The sequence below is a fragment of the Macrosteles quadrilineatus genome, unplaced genomic scaffold, assembly GCF_028750875.1.
Source record: "Macrosteles quadrilineatus isolate MER2022 unplaced genomic scaffold, UCM_ALF_1.0 Scaffold_1__1_contigs__length_201487025, whole genome shotgun sequence".
NCBI lineage: Eukaryota > Metazoa > Arthropoda > Insecta > Hemiptera > Cicadellidae > Macrosteles > Macrosteles quadrilineatus.
Genome location: NW_026542594.1, coordinates 73776229 through 73793947, shown reverse-complemented (window position 1 = coordinate 73793947; position 17719 = coordinate 73776229). Strand labels below are relative to the sequence as shown.

The 17719-nt window shown below is 38.1% G+C and overlaps 1 protein-coding gene across 2 annotated transcripts in view; it reads left to right on the top strand.

Annotated features, from left to right (window-relative positions):
* LOC128983597 (methenyltetrahydrofolate synthase domain-containing protein) overlaps positions 1–17719 on the top strand; it is a 75803-nt gene that overhangs the window by 49477 nt on the left and 8607 nt on the right. For both annotated transcript variants that reach the window (XM_054402942.1, XM_054402941.1), the window contains exon 8: positions 8945–9106. In XM_054402942.1, coding sequence (XP_054258917.1) covers positions 8945–9106 — 162 coding nt within the window. The remainder of the gene's footprint in view (positions 1–8944; positions 9107–17719) is intronic.

The following is a 17719-nucleotide window of genomic DNA, read 5'->3' as shown; positions in this document are numbered from 1 at the left end:
TTTAATGCCAAATTTAATGAAAACCGTAAATATTAAGAACATCTTTTACCTTACCGAAACGATAGAGAATTTTAATGCAAATCAAATGAGGCCTTGTTTGTTAAAATCGGATAAAAAGTAAATGAGTTATCAGTTTTTTTATACATTCAGTTACGCAATTTAATAGGACTACCATACATGAGAACATGTACCTGGTCGATAAACAACAGTAAATGTAAACCTCTGCAAACGTAGCAACATTCTTTGCAACCGCTTAGGTGCATTGACCAAAGGTTTTTTGAAAATAGTCTCAAGAGGTTTGTGATCGGTTTCTACCGTAATATGTTTAGTTGATGTGGGTCAATACAAATGCGTAATTTGTTCGGTTTCTTAACGACAACCATAGCACTGACCCATGAGGAAGGTTCCGTTACCTTACACCTAATTCTTCAAGACGTTGTATTTCACTTTTTATCTCATCTTGTAAAACCAGAGGATATCTTTGAGGTGGAACCACTACAGGAAAAACAGACTCGTCAAGTCTAAATTTATGTTTACCCTCAAAGCATCCTAGACTTAGACCAATGTCTTGAAAAGAAGATAGAATGGAGCTTGTATTTGGAGAATTCTTTAACTCAAAAACATCCTCATCTACTGCAATAAGCCCTAACCGTAAACAGTCTTGAGCTCCAATCAATGGAATATGCTTCGTATTGATAACTTCAAACGTCATTCTTTGCTTAATATTCTTCCATATAACATGCAATGTTATTTTCCCAAGAGAAGCCTTTGAAGCACCACCATAGAAAGTAAGCGTTGTATTACTTTTTTGTAGGACTGGACGATAACTCCAACCAGCTCCTTTAAAATATCATAACACATTACATTGCGTGTCACCCCGCTATCAAGTTGACATTTTAGTATTCGATTACCTTTCCTAAATGGGACTTTCAAATGGACGAATAGACTTTTTTTGGAATGTAATCTTCCATTTAATATATGTCATTTATGTCTACATCATCTCCAGGAATGGTATCTTCACAAGCAGAGCTTACTACTTTAATCTTTTCTTTTGCTTTAAGGCACATTTCAGCAAAATGATTGTTTTTTCGACATAAACTACACGCTTTTCCAAACGCAGGACAGTAACTTGCTCCTCTTTGGTGTTTCCCCTCACAGAATTTACACGAAAGAAGTTTTTGATCACTGTTTATTCTAAACGACTCATTAACTATATTTTCCGCAGAAGGTTCAGTCTCGTTAGCTCTACGTTCATTGATTTTTTTAGCAAGATTACTAGCCTGCTCATCAGAAAGACATATGCTTGTTGCATTATCAAGAGTCAGATCTTTTTTTGATAAGAGCCGTTTTCTTAAGTCGTTATTTACTAAACCTACTACTAATCTATCACATAAGAGCTGCTCTTCAATTTCAAGCCTAGATAAATTTGACAGTAACTCAAATTCACAATTTCCTATCATTTCATGTAACCTGTTAATATACTCTTTACAAGACTCATTTGGTGATTGTGTAGCACTATTAAACATAAAGCGCTCAAAAGTAACATTCTTAGCATTATTAAAATAATCATCTAGTCTATCAATAATCTCATCAACGCTGGCCTTGTCATTGCATATTTTATTTATTAGCTGTAATGTTTTACCTCCAATGAGAGACTGGAATAAAGCTACTGTAAGCGCACGACTTGTTTGCGCGTGGCCCCTCCACCGCCTCCTTAGCCAGGAGGGGCCCCCACCACAGCCGGGCGCTTGGCGATCTGCTACTAGTCGCCCTAAAAATGTTGTCTATATACTACTTCTACTCCCAGCGGATGCGTAACACCAACACACCAACACACGGCACCTGCTGGTCTTATAATATTTCCATCGCTTCTCTGTGAATGGTTTACCCTTTTTTACGGGCGGTTGCCATGATATTAATTAATCTATGTTAGCCTAGCCGGACACTTTTTTAACCCACGGCTTAACAATCACTCATTAATTACTCAACCGCACTACTCATCTAAACAGCATAGTCCAATAAACTGACAGTCGATAGAACACGATAGAATACAATACTCGTCCGGTCATAAAATATAGTGTCATAAAATACTTTACGTACGACATTAAGAGACCGACTTTCGTTTTATCAACTTAGGGATATAAAATAAATATAAATAACTGCAAGCCATTAACCGTTTTAAAGGGTGTTCGGAAAACCCGTCCGGTATTTTAAGGTGTTATTTATTGTACATAATACGAAAATAAGCAAAAGTTTCCATAATGATATGTACTAAGCCTTATGGTTTTCTGTTTATTTGTATGTGTTTTTACATAAAATACTATATCTTAAGATATCGCCTATAAACTCTAACTATAAAAGTTAATAATTTACACCTAAAAAGTCAAACTTAACAATTAAATTGGAATATAGGCCTAATATGATTTTACCGTTTGGTGTACATTTAAATAAGTCAAAAAATAGTTATATCAAAATAAAATACTCTACTACAGTACCAAAACAACAATATAGAACCCTTAGTAATTACATTGTATGGTATTAGAATTAAATTCAAATTTAAATTCTAAAAAAATGTACGCAAAAAAGGAAAACAACGCGAACAGCGCTGGTCGAATGTTTTTAGGAAGCGTAGTCTGACCACTGCTACGGAAACTTTGGCTGCGTGGTGGGAGATTGGTACCGCTCTCCCCCCGCGCACCCGGCTCGCAAACAAGTCGTACGCTTACAGTACCTGAACTTTTTTGCTTGTTATCTTGCTGCATCCTGAGCCACCACACGCTTCAGCCAAACTTAGATAGTTGTTCCATTGGACCTTGAATAACATCCATTTCTCTGCTGCATTTGTTTTGTCCGAAATGTCAAGTGGATCTGGTAGAGGTATTCCATTCATTATTGTTATTCTTCTAATAACCTGACACCATGTTGGAAGGTTAATATAAGAAAAATTCACAGATTAACAAACACTTCTAGCTTTATTTTATTTCATGAACTCAACAGAATTGTGTATATAAAAAACTAAACAAAAACATTTTTTTTTTTTTTAGGGTGAGGAGGGAAAATGCTTTTACGCACACAGGTAGCCAGCCTGTAGTGTGAGACTCCTGAGTTTATCACAGACTACTCACTAAAAAAACCCCTCTACTCTGTTGGACACAGACCTGGAATTGTTTGTCATATTACTTCAAGTCAGGCCAACATGTGACCTAAGCCCACAGGGCTCGCACCGTTTCTGGCATTATTTTTTTATTTTTTTTTTTGACCTACACCGCATCCCGGTCGAGGTCAAGCTTCTTGGCGCGGAGAACACCCTGGATGTAAAGTGACACACAGGTCCAATTGTCCTCACCCTCCATCATCATCGGTATGACCGTGTCCACCGACAGCAGTCCTACGAACTGTTGAGCCTCTAGGCGGGGCCTTTCCCAATGCTGGCAGTGGAAGAAAGTGTGTTCCACGTCATCGGGAATGCCTGGGCAGTATATGCAATCGGGTGACACGGCTTTTGCCCATCCTGAACAAGTACGACCGGAAAAAGCCGTGACCCGTCAGAAATTGGGTGAGGTAGAAGTTCACCGATTAACCCAAGGTTGGACCTGTTGTATCAGTCGCCTGGTCCAGAGCCCCCTTGTCTCCTGTTCCCAGCTCTCCTGCCACAGCTGGAAGGTCCGGGTGCGTTCCTCAATTCTTGCCTGGTCCTCCCCACGGCGCTGATAAATTACCTTCCTCTCCACCGCCAAAAGTTTGACGGGGATGACTCCAGCAACCACCAGGACGGCGGGTTTGGACACTGTTCGATAGGCAGATGCTACCCTTAGTGCTGCCTGACGCTGCACTCGGGCGAGCCGCATCCTATATATCTCCTTATTGAGAGCATCTGCCCAGACTTCCGCACTGTACAGGAGCACAGACTGGACCGCAGACATCAACAGCCTTCTGTGGCTGGATCGCGGACCTCCGACATTGGCCATTAACCGACTAAGGGAAGAAACCATTTTAGCGACCTTGTCCGCCGTACGGGTGATCTGGTCTCGCCAGCTGAGCTTGCTGTCCACCATGACCCCAAGGTACTTTGCGGCACGAGTGGTTTGGACTTCAACGTTCCCCACCATAGCGTCAACCTTTGACCGTCCCTTCCTGAAGCCGTACTGACGAGGGGATAGATTTCCTGCAGCAACCACGGCTGAATTCAGTCGGGAACGGATCAACTTTTCCAAGACTTTCCCAGCAGTGTCCAACATACAGAGAGGTCTGTAAGAGGAGGGTAGGTCTGGGTTTCCTTTTCCCTTCCCCACGAGCACCAGCCTAGCTGTCCAGCAGAAGGGAAACTTCCCCTCGGCCAGACAGGCATTGTACGTGCTCAAAAGGATTTGTGGATTTATTGAAAAGACTTTCTTCAGGGCCTCACCAGGTACCCCATCCGGTCCAGGAGCCTTGTTGTTCTTCAGGAATAGAACGGCCGCCTGCAACTCCTCGAGACTGAAAAGCGGTACGTCGTCCACCCTTCCAAACTCCCGCAATGGGCGCAGTGTGTGAGTTGGGAAAAGGGACTTTACGATCCTCTCCATAGAGGCCCCGTCCATAACGGAAGGTGGAGAGCGGGTGCCAAGCTTCTTGGCTTCTTGTAACCCAAGCCCCACGGATCGGAATCGACATCGTCCCTTAATTTCTCCCAGCAACTGCGTTTGCTCCGGTTAATGACCCGGCGAAGAGACTTCCTAGCCACCTTGTAAGCGTCAGACTTAAGACGTCTATCTTCAGGTTCTCTGGCCCTGGTAGCAAGACGTCTGGCTCTCAATGCTGCCCGTCGCAGTTCTGCGATCTCGGTTGTCCACCAGTACACAGGTCGCTTATCACACCGGGATCTCCTGCAAGGCATTGACTCTTCGCAGGCCGAGACTATCAGCCTCATCAATGATGTAACTGATGTCTCTGCGTGAGCCACGCCAGATGCAGCAGGTACCACTGGCTCCCCCTGTAGTATGACTTCGGTGAATTTGGCCACGTCCAGCTTTTTGGTGTTCCACCGAACGGGCACCTGCCGAGACACGGTAGCTTGTCTCTGATGACTATCCAGGACATCAAAAATGATGTACTGGTGGTCACTGGCCGTATAATCCTCTAGGACTCTCCAGGCTCGTATCCTCGGCAAGAGGGACTCAGATGCAAGCGTGATGTCTGGGATCGTTCCCCTCATTCCGGGACGCTGGAAAGTTGGCGTGTTGCCTTCGTTTATGACAACAAGTCCAGCCCTGGCAGCAAAGTCCAGGATGTACTTCCCCCGGGAATTAGTGAGAGTCATTCCCCACTCGACAGCCCTAGCATTGAAATCCCCCGCCACGACAACGTGCCCGGCGGTATCGCGCACGCTCTCTTCCAGGCGGTCTATCTTTCCACGAAAGTCACGGATAGCCTCATTGGGGGTGAGGTATACACTAAACCAAGTGACATCCCCGCACCGGACCCAAACGAATCCTCGGCCCTTCGCGTGACTCCTCACCTGCACTTTAGCTGTATTACGAACCCAGAATGCAGCAGTACCAAGTGTATCGGGAAACCAAAAAGATGGGTCCCTGTCCCGGTACTGGTACTGTTCGCTGACCAAAAGCGCGTCAACACCGTGTTCGAGGGCAAGCTGACTGAGAAGCGCGTCAGCCGTCCTGGATCGATCTACATTGCACTGGAGGATCCTTATCTTCGTGGTTGGGCTTTCGCTTGTTGCAGTGCGCCTTTAAATGCATTGCACTGCCCAGACCCAGCTATATGTTTAGCGTTTTTATCATTGAGACCTTTCTCCCTACAGAGGAAACAGGTCTCAACTTTACAGTCCCAAACAAAAACATTGGCAGATGACTCATTTAAATCATTTAAATAATCAGCTGATAAAAGCAAGTAAAGACGATTTGAAATAAAGTCATTTTACCAACAAACTGGCTTCTCCGTTTCCCAAACATTTTTTTTTTTTTTTAAATAAACCATACAAAAACAATAGATTTCAAATAGGAATAAAGAAAGTCAATAAATAAGTTAATGAACTATGCACATAAAAATAAAAACACCTTATTACTACAATATCAAAAATTATTTATTAAATTAAAAATATAAACATAACTCTGTAAAAGATCAAAAGATCCTACTTTGACAGTTCTCACAGCTTTTTGTTGCTGCTTGGTTCAAATTAGCTCAAATTGGTCATCGATTTAAACAATTAATAGTGCTGCACCCTATTGGTAAACCTTATAACTTTTTAATGCTATTGAACATCACATATGTTAATTTTAAACAGCTGTTAAGATTCTTTAATTCCATTTATATATGAGTACTCATCCGATTAAGATGGGAAACTTCAGAGCCACTGGGGCGGAGGCCTTTTGATGGATCTGCACCAAACTTCACACAAACCATCCTTGAATAAGCTTAATAATGCCTGAAAGTTTCATTGCAATCTGTCTAGTGGTATCGGAGCCCATAACGTTCAAATACGAGGCATGTTTTTTAAGTAAGTACCGTTTTTAAATTTGTCCGTTCCAGAACTGCGATTGGCATTTTCAACATTTGCGCTGTGTATGGGATTCTATTGGTAAGACCTAGCCGGAAATTCGAGAAAAATCGGCCGTGTTTACATCCGGTTTCGAGCATTCAAAATGGTACCACCAATTGAGACTGCCGCCGACTGTGAAGTGCGCGATGTAATTAGATTCCTAAATAAAACACATGTTTTATTTGCAGTCTTGAAACACTTTTTTTGTTTGCTTTTTTTATTTAAGGCTGAAAAATTGATGTATGTTTTTTATTTTATTAACGGCTCATGTTATTGTGGTTGCAATAATGTAATATTTTTGTTTAAATATTCAGTTAAGAATTCTTTACTTTTTAAAGATTATTTTGTTGACAGTAAATCTTATAGTTGCCTATATTTTAAGCACTTTGTAATATTTAGTTATGTATATGTGTATTTATAGCATATTTGACTATATTCAATACATGTTATTTTATGTATGACGAATAAAGAATGATTTGACTTGATTTGATCCTGAACAAAGCCACCAGGAGTCTGTGGCCCACAAATCAGCGACGCACTTCATCGGGTATGCAGTGTAGAACTTCTAAGTAGTACTTTTTGGTAATTTTTTGTTCTTCAGGTGTGTACTATGATAAACTTAAAACAATCAGCATGACTTTGAATTTGCTTCGAACTTGGTGTGCTTTTTTGGCTGCGGCGATATGGAGTTTGTGTTTCCACTGAGAAGACTGCGCCTTATTTTCAGGACTAGTTATAACTGTTTTAAGAAAGTTTGGGTCATTCTGAAAGCTTTCCAGTATGTCTTGAGCAACTAAGAGCCCTAATTCCTTTTGTTCATCAGTATTTGGGACATATTTTACAGCAACTCTGTGCGTAACCAAATCTTCCATTAAGATTGAATGAACTGAACCAATACCGATTCTAACTTCCGTAGCTAGTTCACAAACAGTAATACGTCGATCCTCCATTGCTAAAACTTGAAATTGATCGATAACTTCATCGTTTTGACTTGATGGTCTCCCAGAACAAGGTTCACTGTCCACCGAAGTGCGACCATCTTTGAATCTGTTGTACCACTCTTTTTTCTGTGTTACACCCATAGCCCCTTCTCCAAAGGCTTGCTGGATATTAAGAATCGTTTGAGCTTGGGTATCTCCCAGTTTTTGCAAAATTTAATGCAGTATCGCTATTCCACCTGTTCCGTCATTTTGCTTAGCACAAAAACACAACGAACACTACGTATACAGTTTCACGTTTGGCGGCCGACAACAAACTGAAGCCATGTGTACTTGTACTTGTATTTGTGTTATTCTTGTATGCCTCGATCTACACACCAGGGAGCAGCTCAATGCGGTTGTTGGATTACTAGAGAAAAAGTAAGGTCGGATACATTTTTAACAGACCTCATATAATGTTTTTGTTGTATTTGTGTTATTCTTGTATGCCTCGATCTACGCACCAGGGAGCAGCTCAATGCGGTTGTTGGATTACTAGAGAAAAAGTAAGGTTGGATACATTTTTAACAGACCTCATATAATGTTTTTGTTGTATTTGTGTTATTCTTGTATGCCTCGATCTACGCACCAGGGAGCAGCTCAATGCGGTTGTTGGATTACTAGAGAAAAAGTAAGGTCGGATACATTTTTAACAGACCTCATATAATGTTTTTGTTGTATTTGTGTTATTCTTGTATGCCTCGATCTACGCACCAGGGAGCAGCTCAATGCGGTTGTTGGATTGCTAGAGAAAAAGTAAGGTCGGATACTTTTTTAACAGACCTCGTATATGTTTTTGAAGGTTATTTTTAAAATAATAGATTTAATTGGGTAATACTAAATGTGAGAAACTTCTGTAAGGTGGATAGTTAGTGTTACATTTAATTTTGAATGTATCAGTACGGATGTTAACTGATACATATTTAGGTTTAGACACCTGCTGATGATCAATTTGTAGCCTACGTCTCCATAGGAAACCTAGAAGGCTAAAGAAGGCCTAATCTTACTTTTTGAAAATTTGGTTTAGTGAGTTCCTACAATACTTAGCAGCCAGTGTCACTCCGTGACTTCAAAATCCGAGAAATACTTGAATTAATGTACAGTTTTCTATTGCTCTGAGTTAAGTTGAAAATTATCTATTTTTACGTGATAATATCATCAAGTTATCAATTAATTGTAATAATAACACCTTTTTCATATGGATATAAACAAAATTGTATAATGGCCATCTGTTTTGATGTAAACAATTACAGTAAACTTGAAAAAGTTCAGATGAATACAAAAATCCAACAAATTCTATTAAAATATAGACGCTAAGATAATTTTGTATACAATCCAATCAGTAGCATCTGTGAGGTTGTGTTTAGTTTCTTAGTATGTTAGTAATTTTAGTATTTCTATTCTACTATGGATTTTGTTATGTTGCCAGGTTATGACAAATGGACACAGAGAACATATTGAGACTAAGTTAGACAGGAAGCAAAACAATGATAATAAAGAAAATCAGCTCAACCAAACAAAGCCTCAACCTAGAAAAAGAATGCACCGCCGGTTTCTCAGGGGAAGGGTACCCTTGGAATTCAGCGTCAAGGTACACTTGAGTGATATAATGATTGATATATATAAACATATTATAAATACCACCGCCGCAGCAAACCTGCAGACTAAGCGGATTTCCATTTGCCTCATTGGATTTACACTAAAATGTCTCCTTAAATATATCACATTTATTCCCTATTTAAATAGAATTAGTTTAACGAGTACTTAGGTTTGCTGCAACAGGGAGGGTAAAAAAGTGTTTTTTAATGTAAAATGTTAATAGGTACTGTAGTTTAGTAAGAAATTAATGTATTTTCCAAATTTGATCAAAATATGTTTATAAATAAAAATAAGCAAACTACAACAGTTTACTTAATCTCCATAAGAATAACATGGGAATTTTAAAATTACAATTTCTTTTGAATTTTCTCCGTAACCCTTAGGCGCATAATAACGCTTCAATATACTAAATTATTTGTTTCTTTAAGCTCTACATAATGGTTTGGAAAGTAATTGTGAAATTTTGTGTTTTTAGGGTCAAATTTGGGAAAAACCTATTTTTGTATCCCATAAAATCCCCCATAAACCCCCGTTCCCATAGTCCGATCATGCTGGTTCGCGAACTCATTCAAGTTTATCCTGCTTTACACCTTTAAACCAAATTTCATCAAAATCGGACAGAATCAAGTTATTGCGTTCATGGACACACACACACACATAAATATATATACACGGCCGCGCCCGGGAAGCCAGTCACATAAAATATACACTGGAAGTCAGTCAGTTGCACCCCCCAATATATTTCAAGACTATGATATATATATAATATATATTGGTAAATATCTTAAGCCTAGACATATCTGAACGTATATATCTCTTTTTTTCTTAAAAATACTAAAATATAATTACGTAAAAAATGCTATGCTAATGCAGTCACCACCGCATTTGCATGGGAAAGCCAGTCACATAAAATTTGTGCTGCTAAGACAGTCACTATATATTTTACCGCGTACCACTGGAATCCAGTCACTGAAAATCCACCGGGTATCCTGTCACTTCAGTCACTTTCACCCCTGCCCTTCTACTTTGTGATATTTATTTGTTCTACAAGCTTGAAAATTCGCACCTCAAACAAACGGATTATGCTTCAGGCATTGAGCACTCTCATAACCCATCTTTCGCACTTCATTTTAATTAGTTGTCTTCCAGATTACTTAACAATTACTATTCTACAGATTAAATACCTAAATTTCAATGTAATCTTTGGTCGTCTTAATAGTCGTCCTGGCAACTGTGGATACAAATATGTACCGAACTAATTCGCAAGCGCAAAGTGGGAAGTTGCTTTATAGTCGCACAATTAGGCCTATTATTGAGTCCTTGGAGACAAGCGGCCATCTTGGATGATTTCAAATAGCTGCAAAATTTATCATCCAAAAATATTTTTCAAAAACCAAAGTGTTTATAATTTAAATAGCTAGTATACTGTGGGATTAGAAATGTTCTTTGTAGTTTTGAATTATTCTCCAAGGGAGTCCATAAAATAAGTTAACGGTCACGGTCGTCTTGGAAAAAGGCCAACCAATACAAAAACAATATCCTGTGTTGCGCGGGCCGTTGCACACAAATAGTTTTCCCGCCTCAAACAATCAAAGGTGCGTGGAACAAGGCAAAATTCTTGTCTCTCTTGCGGCGAGAGGTTGGGGCGGGCCTAACGGGTTCCATTGATGGGCTACCCCGGCTACCCGGCTACCGACCGACCTGGGGTAGCGACTAGCAAGCCAGTGGATGGTTAAAGGTTCTGCCGGTTATTTCCATCTTATTGCTGGTTCTCGAGCTTTTTGAGCTCGTTGTACAGTGAAATCTTACTTCCCTATTTTATATAGCCACAATCAAAGCGATTTTTACAAGAAAGAATGAAGATATAGACTCAGTGATGTGTGGTTACTTAATTAAATCATGTTCCTTGTAAGAGCCCATAATCAATCAACTTTTATTTATTTATTTTTTGATTTATTATCCATATCAATTTAAGAGGTAGCCCTGTACCTGGTTAACAAATATACCGTTTACATTTAATGTGTTTTCTTTGAGTTACGCCCCATGGGATTCCAAAGTTTCACAATGTTTACATTTTTGAAGAATGTAGATAACAGAATGTTTAACGAAGTCAGCTGTAAATGCTGTCAATGCAGTGCTTTGATTTTGCGGTCCAAAAGGTAGAAACGATTCGATTTGTGGAACTTTTAACTTTTGCTACGGGCCTGTTAATTGGAGATTGTGACTTTCTTAATTTAAGGAAGTAAACGTATTAACATGACGTGTTTGGAGTGGGATTTGAAATATGTGACGTGTATCAAACTTTTTCTCTTCAAAATCCTCTCCGATGTAAAACACAGGTACGGCAGCTAGGTTTATTAGAATTCAAAAGTTTTTTAATTGTCCTCCAATGTTTAGAAATTATTTTTCGATCAAGTTGTTTAATGAATAAATAATTGTTTTGCCAAATTATGTTTCGAAACCAGGAACTAAAAATAAATCAGGAAATAGATATTTTAGTTCAGAATCAAAGCCAATCAAATAGGCCTACGTACTTTTTAAATAAAAACACTGGTCGGATGGTTTTTAACTTTGCTGTTTATTTACTTCAATAAATTTCTAATAAAAATCACCACAGGTACTAATCTATATAAATAAAATTAGAGTTTTGTCTGTACATTGCTCAGAATCATCAATTTTTAGATTATTTTTACCTTTTAAACATTCAAGAATCCAAAAAAAAGTTTCATCTCAATTCCGTTATTATCTCAATCATCAATTATTATCTCAATTCCGTTGTTGTCTATCTTCCGTCTGTCACGGTCCAAAGGCCATTTTACGCGGCCTTCTCCTGAAAAACGAGAGTACCTATCAAGATCCTCGAATCATTTTAATGTATTCACTGGATTGGCAAAAGTGTCTTTAGCTATTAAAATATGGCCTCACTACTTTGTAAAAAAACTTACGGACGTTTAAAACCCAATTTTGTGCGATTTTTGTCAAGTTTTCTCACAATGTTTATCACATAATCATCATATGAAATAGCGAACAGCTGTTCGGATCAAGATTATTTTTCTCTAGCTGTCACTGATATGTTTACATTGAATATTGTTTACAAATACCGCAATCATTTCAGATCAAGTTTCAAAAGCAAATCCAAACCAAGTTGGATTAAAACCGTTTTTCCTTACATAACGGATTTAATTAATCGCAAGTGCAATAATGTGTAGGGTAACCGTAAATAAAAAATAGAGCTTCTTTGTGTATACAATTTCTATTGAGTTTTGGGTTGATAACCGGGAAAAAGACATTGACTCAGTGTTCTATATGCCTGGGAAACTTACATTTTTTACATAAGCGTTACCAATAGCTTACATATAAGGTTTCAACTCGTTGAGGGCACTTCAATGGTGATTGTGTAAAGTGTTTGGAGACAACTGCAGTGGGTGATTGTAACAGAGGTTTACGGATTATGCTCAAATCGTATTTCTAATGTGTTTTCTCAACGCTATGTGCTGCTTGCTGGACCATACGTCCAATAGACCAATTATCCATCTCTTGGGTTCGTAGGCTTAAACAATTATTAATAAGTTGGTAGCGCATATTACTCAGTGTTCCGTACGGACAGGACAAGAGCACCTCTTTGATAGTGAAATGTCCAACCTGAATGTTTAATGGCGAGGTTGAGGTATAGTATTTTATCTATATATCGTTTGGTTAGTTAGGTAAGGTTAACCTAACCTAATTAACCAAACGATATATCAAATTAAACAATCGAATAATCAATATTACTCATTTAGTTGGTTGTGCCAACAGATGTGGAAGTGTACCCCTCATAGATCTACTACGCATTTTTTTTACTTGAAACTGTCAGATACTGTATTTGTTTGTATATAATAGTTTGGCCAGCATATCTGAAAATATGCAAACCAATAGTTTTTCTTTATTTAGGAAGGTTTCAACTGTCCACTAGAGGATCCCCGGGCGTAGAACGGGCACACAGCTAGTAATTAATATTTAATTAATACATCTTATCTTACTAATATTATAAATGTGAAAGTTTGTGTGTTTGTTTGTTTGAAGTTCAATCACGCATTAACTGAGTTGTGCGTGAAAGCTGTACTTGAAGACTTTTTAAACCAACACATGGAGTACATAAATGGGATCTCACACCATAAGCTACCACAATGTAAACAACATAACCAATCAATACTGAAAGACTCAAATCAGACCCTAAACCATTTTTTAGGTGTGAAGAAACAAACAGACAACAAAACATAGAATCAACTTCCCCCCTGAATGACAACAACCAAAACACAAACCCCAAAGCACAAAGAAGAGATAATCAGGGAAATTTAGTTATTACACAAAATAAAACAACCTCATCACAATTTTTCACCAAAATGTTCAAGGTCTTAGGAAAAAGATTGAAAGAATAAATCATCTAATGAGTGAACTCAAACCCACTATCTTGGTGATTACTGAACATGGACTCAGCTCAGATATGTTATTACTCACTAAGATTAGTGGGTACAACCTAGTCACATATTCCTGCAGAGATGAGCATAGAATGGGAGGAGTTGCAATCTATATCCAGGAAACTGCTGCTATCAAGGCAGAAGAAATAGAAATCTCCAACCAAAGTTTAGAGTTAGTTTTTGAAGCAGCATTAGTGAAAATAAGGATAAAGAACAAAAACTTCTACTTACTTGGTATGTATAGACCACCAGGGGGACAAGCTAGGTTAGCCATTGACATCCTATCAGAAGTTCTGGAGTCACTTCAAGCTGACACCAAGACCGTTGTATTAATGGGCGATATCAATATAGACAGGCTAACTGAAAATGCCAGTAGTAACTATCTTGAAGAGGAACTGTCAACTTTTGGAGTTAGAAGACTACCACTCCCAGCGACAAGAATCACTAACCATTCAAGAACCTCTATAGACTGTATCTGTACGAATACACATGATAATGCTATAGATTTCGCTATAATTAACGCTGGAATAGCAGATCACACAGGCCAAACATGTACCCTAAAAATACAGAGTGAAGTTACTGCTAAAACGGATATGTCACAAAAAAGAATTTTTTCAATAAAAAACCTGGATAGCATGAAAGACGAACTCTCCAAAGAAAACTGGATAAAGGTGCACAATGCCCCTGATGCTGAAGAGGCATACTCTGCATTCCAAAGGACTGTAAGGCTCATACTGGACCATGCCTGCCCTATCAAAAAAATAAGAGCCAAGCAGAAAGGACAGAAAATTAAGGTTCAGTATGATGAAGAAGTCAAAATACTAAAAGAAGATTTTCTAGATGCCTTACACCGATACGAGCTTACCGGAAATGTAAATGATAAAACAACAATGTCGGAAAAAAAGAAAACATATGATTTAAAGCTCAGGTCCCTCAAGCGACAAGCCACTGCAGAATACATCACAAGTGCTGATAATAAATCCAAAGCTGTCTGGGAGATCATCAACAAAGAAAAACAATGTAAACAGAAGGAAGAACCAAATCTGCAGCTGGAAATAGAGGGAAAATATTAGATAACCCTACTGACATTGCTGAACACCTAAACCAATATTTTGCAGAAATAGCAGACTCCACTTTAGAGAAAAACAGAAGCCAATTCAAAAACAAAAAAATTACACATCCACTATTTCTACCACAAAGCAATGTCCAGCCACTAATTTTAACTCCTACAACTATTAAAGAAGTCTTAGCAACAATAGCCTCACTGAAATCAAAGCTGTCATGTGGAGTAGATGAAGTGCCATCAAAAGTTGTAAAACACTGTGCCGAACAACTGGCAGCCCCACTTGTCAGCATAATAAACAAATCTTTTAGCCTTGGACAATTTCCCTCCGCCCTAATGCACCCCCTTCTATTTATGCACGACTTACCACAAGAATTACACTCCAACATCTTATCCTCAACAAACAAAGCACTGCAGTACTGCCTTCAAAATGACCTGGCCATTAATCCATCAAAAACAACCCAGTTAAATTTCAGCCGAAAACATGAACAAATCCAAGAAACTCCGGAAATAACCGTTGAAAAAAACTCAAAACTGCTGGGCCTGACAATTGATGAAGACCTCTCCTGGAACGACCACATACACAACCTGACAAAAAAACTTGCATCTGGTGTCCATGTAATAAAGAGGATGAAATGGATAGGAGGTCTGGAAACAGCTAAGACAGCTTACTATGCTGTAATAGAATCGCATATAAGGTATTGCTTAATATCTTGGGGAGGAACATCAGAAGCAAACCTCAACAAAGTGTTGGTACTCCAGAAAAAAGCTGTCAGGGCACTCTCCGGCCTTGAGCGCTTAGACAGCTGCAGGGAAGCATTTAAATCCCTTAAGCTCCTAACAGTGACAGCACTCTACATCCATGGAGTTGTCCTGTACACAAAAAAACTTAACCTTCCCAGAAATGAGAATTTTCACTCCTACCACACCAGAAAAGCAGCTGACTACAACCTTCCGATCCACCACACTACACAATACAGCAGAAAACCCTCTTATATTGGCCGAAAAATCATCAACTCTCTTCCAAACAACCTCAAGAACGCAACAGGAAACCAATTCAAACAGCAACTCTGGAACTGGCTTGTGGACCGACCGGTGTACTCCCTTAAGGAATTCTTTGACCAATTATGAACTTTCAACACAAAAGAAAATGTAAACTGTTAAAACAATCTAAATGTTAAACATTCTGAATTTCTCTGACGCCATTGTATTTCTTAAAGAAATCACAAATAAAGAAAATTGTCTATTGTCTAACTACTGGCACAGAAAATATACTGTTTTTGATTTATAAATAATTTGTCATATTGTGCGAATCTTTGGTGATTTGCTTTTTTCTGCTGTTTAGGTGCAGTGGTAGAACATTATTATGGATATGGTAGATGTTTTATCTATCTATATATTAATAGGCAAGCATGTTTCTTTAAAACCTTTTTTCTCAGCTTGTGTGCATCGTGGGGTAAATCTGCGCATACCGTTAGAAAGCAATTTTCCTGTAGGTGTGCAGAATCCCTTTATAAATTTAAATAGGCTCAAAGATAAGCACAAAAAATGAGATTGAAAATTTGAAAAAATTAACATGGATTTTATGCGTTGCCATGCTGGTGACGAAATAACAACGAAATATAAACAGAAAATCAAAACAAATGGAAGAAACTCCAATCACATGTTTTATTTACTGTGTGGGGTGAAAATAGAGAAGTGAGTACATTACATATTTTTGGTCGAGTTTCGACCACTGGACGACCTCTCGTACTATATTATACCGTAGATTAAAGAAAACCCAAATGTTCTCAATACGTTTCCTCCAGCGTTGAATTTTTTTTTAAGGTTTGAGGCCGTTTGCTGGTTACAATATTTAATTGTTTTGTCCAATGTCCGAAATGTAAAAACATGACATTGCTATCCCACACGTCAACTTTTCGTGTCCTTTTTTGGACAAATACTAGATAGAGGGTTAACTATATAAAATTAAGTGTGATTTGAAATTTAAACAAAACTAGCGGACTCGTGCTGCTACGCAGCTTTAAAATAACTTAGCATATCCTAGAAATAATCAAATGTATGATACAACAGGACTGACGATAACGATTTGACGTAGAAACCTAGGTCTCCACTGAAAGATAGGCTATGCCTTCGATTTATGTCAAATTTAAGATTTTTTATCGAGTAATACTACAGTATCTTGGACTTAACTGTTTCAAAAGATTAATAGTTAAAATTAAAGCCAAAGATTAATAGCTCAAATTAATATAATTCACGGATTATTTTAAATCTAAAACATAAATAATAGTGGAACTATTGGTTTTTAACCATAGAAAACTCTTATGAAATATAAGTTTTATTTTGGTTATTCATCTTGTGTTTGCTTGAAACTCGTCCGATTTCAATAACTAATAGCTTAAATTAAAGCCGGTATTTCACTGAAGGTTCTTAGACCAAAATATATAGGATTAGATAAAATTGTAACTGGTGAAATGCATCTTAAATCGAAGTAGAAATAAAAAAAAAATCAAATATATATTTTTGGTGGAGTAATACATTAGATAAATATTGCCGATACTTTATGTGAAATCTGTGCGAGCATTCCTTAAACATAAGACCTCAATCATGGAAATCGGTCGGGTAGAAGAGCCAAACGAACTCGGAAAATAAAAACCAATTTTTTAAAATACATATATATAAGACTAGAGGACCTATGCTGCCCCGCAGTTTTGAAATAAATACCATTATTAAATAAATAAATATCAATATGCCGATGCTTGATGTGAAATCTCTGCGTGCATACCTTCAATTTGAGGCTTCAATCATGAAAATCGGTCGGGTGGAAGAGCCAAACGAACTCGGAAAAGAAAAACCAAAACTCCCATAGGCACATGGGAGTAAATTTAGTTTACGTATAAACTGAGTGATACAATTCGCTAAAACATCCTGTAGGCCAAACATATCTTGAAAAATCCTATTTTTGATTATCTACCAACTATGGCAGGCAAGATAAGTTTTAAAATGTGATACTTTTTTAATATTAATCACTACCCTACTAACAGTGAAATACCACCGCCGAAGCAAACCTGCAGAATTTGATGGT